The sequence below is a fragment of the Amblyomma maculatum genome, chromosome 6, assembly GCF_055883805.1.
Source record: "Amblyomma maculatum isolate TAMU_Amacu chromosome 6, ASM5588380v1, whole genome shotgun sequence".
Lineage (NCBI taxonomy): Eukaryota > Metazoa > Arthropoda > Arachnida > Ixodida > Ixodidae > Amblyomma > Amblyomma maculatum.
Window position 1 is genome coordinate 6638321 of NC_139349.1, and position 3548 is coordinate 6641868.

The following is a 3548-nucleotide window of genomic DNA, read 5'->3' on the forward strand; positions in this document are numbered from 1 at the left end:
TATCACCAGATGCGAGAGAAAAATCACGAGCATGGAGCTGGCAAGTGGCCGCTGTCCTCGCACTGGTTGCCAACTCTCCTTTCATATAGGAGGGCGGTATCACAAGAAGCCCTTGCATTCACGTTACCCCACGTTCACACGGCTTGTCTAAAGCAGGACGTGGGATAGATAGCCTGCGGTATCGCACTCTTAAAGGCGGAGCTTAGGCGCCCCAATAAAATTTCACAATTTTGCCGTCTCTGTTCGAGCGTCTTCCGTAGCGGAGGCAACGGACCACGTCCGTATGACTTGCCCCGTACTTCGGGGCGACATACGTCTGCGCTGACAGCTCGGGCTGCCACACTTGCCGGATACTATTATGAGACATCAATACCGGGGCTGAAATGGGTCTTTTTGCCATTCTATTAATTTCAGTTTGGTTTGGTCTCAGGCTATAACCGAAGGCGTAGTGGGGGTCTCGGGAAATTTCGACTGCCTGTCAGCAAGTAAATTTGCGGAGTGGAAAGGAAACAAATGAAACAACATAACAAATGAATGTTTATCAGCGTAGCTGTCGTGGTATCGTCAGTCTATTACAATTTAACTCTTAATTTTAAGCAAAAGTAGTAGACACATTTGTGGCGCCTCCGCTACCTACGCCGTTTCTTACCATTCAGCAGTCATTCATTCCCCGCTGACAACTATGGTTAACGATATTGTCTTTGAAATTAGTGGCATGGTTAAGCCGGCGACGTTTCTCCAATGTGTTTCATGATCGACAGTTCCTACAAACTATAATCCGACCAAATAACTATTTAACTAAATTCTGTGATCAATAAGCTGGAATATTCTCATTCGCGAATCCAAAAATCCATTGCAGTGTTTTCTTACTCACTGGTATTCATTTGATGTCGCACGTGACACGATAGCGTATCATGACTACAAGGACACACACTGGGACTGCACACCTTTTTATTGAGGAACGTGCAAATCGTAGGGACTGGCACATTTAACCGTACAAATGTAGAGAGTAGCAATGCGTCGATGTTCTTAGCAAGTGAACGGAAAACACACTACTCTGTGCCCCGTAAATTGTGATGTTCTGTGCACGATTATGCCCTCACGTATCCCCCTCCCGCCTTGGTTATTTACATCACCAGTTTTTACATTCTTGTAGTCAAAATTATGGATGTCGTTTCGTGTGTAGCTTCCTTTCACGGTAAAAATGAGAACCTTTACGAGGCCCAACCTCACCGTTGGCCGCATATATAAGAGAAGTCGCGCTTTTGAGCCACGCCGTCTCTTCACAGTAGCAACACATACATAAATCTGATCAAACTTGTTCTCACGAATAGCCTTCATTTCCCATAAAGAAGGCAGTTTATCACAAATACCACATTTTAGTCGTTTTTTATATATCGTACAAGTCAAAGTAAGTCGCTTCAAACGTTTCGCGAACATTTTGCGCCATCCTCGAAGCAGTGCTACCCAATGGCCTTCAAATGTTACGGAGATCTCATGGATAGGCAGGCAGCGTGAGCAGTGTGTTCGTGCCTTTGCGCGTTATTATACGACAAGTTGTTCAATGCTGCTTCCTGTGTGCTCGTTTCCGCGTCTCAAAATTGTTAAATGCTGATCCCTGGGTGAACTTTCCCTCGTCTCGAAGTTGTGCGGCAGAGTATGCTGTAGCGAAGATGCGGATAGATTGGATGCGGGTTACACGGACTTAGCCGCTCGAAGGCTGCTTCCCACTAGAGGGTGGTTTCACATTAGAAGACATCTTCCTCAGCTCGGTCTCGATGGGTTGGAAGATGGTACGCGCGAAGTTGAAGACGTCAGTGGCCGTCTTAGAGATGCTGTCCTTGTTCTCCTGGGCCCAGCCCTGAAACCGCGTGGCGGCCATGTTGTAGCTCACGGGAAACTTGTCCGAAGCGTGCTGCACCTGGCCGCCTACAAAGGAGAGAGAAAGAGACAAAGCAATGTATGAAAATATTGCTGCCGAATCCCGCAGAGGACATAAGACTTCAGTCTATCTCATTCAAGACATCTTGAATGAGCGTAGAGATGAAGACACGGGCTGCATTCGTGTGGTAGTAGTGGTTGATACTGCACAGCTTCTGATGCGTGACATATTCTCGAATACCTGCCCTCGCACCGCGAACCGAGCAAGCATAACAACCAGCCATTAGCTATCACAGTTTGCCAGCAAATACAAACGTTGTACTAAGGCGGCGGTAGATTGGCACATCTCTAGTCTGGCTCCGGAGCAGATTGTTAATTTTATCTTATTTCATAACTTATACCACCTGATAACATGAAAGGCTTGACAAAAATTACAATATTTGTATCATGGTGGTATAAACTATGAGGCAGAAACTTGGAGACTATCGAAAAGGTTCGATTTTACATTTACGACGCCGTGAAGCGAGCGGGGAAAAGTAACATGATAGGAATAACGCTGAGGGACAGGAAACATATATATATATATATATATATATATATATATATATATATATATAGTTCGAGAACAGCCTGTCGTTAATGGTTTGATTTTCTATGGCTCAAGTCGGAGAGAAGGTAATGCGGGTAATAGATAATTAGCAGGTGTTCTTGTTTGGGGTACTGAAATAATTCCAAGACAAGCAAACGTAGTAAATGATGGCAGGTAGTACAGATGGGTAGATGAGATTAGGGCAGAAAATTAAGAAAGTTGAATGTGATAAGCACACAGAAGTACAGCAAGAAAAAAAATGGGGGGCGGGGGGGAAGGAAATGCGCATTTTATTCGCATTGACAAGCTGGTCATAGCACGGGAAGGGCAAGTAGAATTGGTGATTAATGAAAGTAGCCATTTTCCTACATTGGGCGTAGATTATGATCTACTACAACTATTTTATAAACATAACTAGCGATTGCGCGTAATACAAATAGCTTTCCTCTTTTCGTCCTCTTTAACTCGGGTTTTCTGCGGCGAGCGCTGTGACGAGACGAAAGTTCTTTGACTTACTGGCCGTCTTGATGGCATCGAAGAAACCTCCGGATGTCTCTGGCAGAGGCGAGGCTGCTGCGCCCTTGGAGGAGGCCGAGGAGGAGCTGCTAGAGGACCTGGAGTTGCCGCCCTTGGGTGGCGGTGCCGCCCTTACCGCCGCACACGCAAAAAGCAGCAGCACGAACAGGGCAGTCGTGTTCAGCGCATGAATCATGCTTCCGCACTGTGAAGGACACGGATACCAGTCTGTTAACTACAAACTACCAAGTGCAGCGCCTGGAAACGATTACATCGATTACATATGATCAAACTGCAGTGCTTAATCTGAAGTCGTGCACTCTTTTCTTCTCAGCAGTAACGTTAATCAGCAGTCGATCCAAACATCACAGATACAATGCAAACGCGTGGCCGCACATTACTTTCGTTCCGTTCACGCTAGGAACCACTCAGGGTATTTGAAGTTTGTGACATATACTTTTCGTGCCCAGAAAACTGAAGGGAGTGTGCTCAGCAATAAAACTGCATGACCAAATGATTTACAAGAGAAAAATATTCAAATGAATGAGACAGAATCTCGCAG

General features: G+C 45.6%; 1 protein-coding gene across 1 annotated transcript; it reads right to left on the minus strand.

The window, feature by feature from the left end:
- Window positions 1-945: 945 nt before the first annotated feature.
- Window positions 946-3185, minus strand: LOC146184990 (uncharacterized). Its single transcript, XM_084605461.1, has 2 exons — window positions 2987-3185; window positions 946-1929 (listed from the first exon to the last, which is right to left on the minus strand). Exons 1-2 carry the CDS (start codon window positions 3180-3182, stop codon window positions 1706-1708), a joined length of 420 nt encoding a protein of 139 aa, XP_084461587.1. The 5' UTR covers window positions 3183-3185; the 3' UTR covers window positions 946-1705.
- Window positions 3186-3548: the final 363 nt, after the last annotated feature.

Bases quoted from the DNA above. Each gene is read 5' to 3' on its own strand.
- LOC146184990 (XM_084605461.1), bottom strand. From the start codon at position 3,182: ATGATTCATGCGCTGAACACGACTGCCCTGTTCGTGCTGCTGCTTTTT. The intron at 1,930-2,986 runs GTAAGTCAAAGA...TCTCCTTTGTAG, and splicing joins CGATGCCATCAAGACGGCCA to GCGGCCAGGTGCAGCACGCT.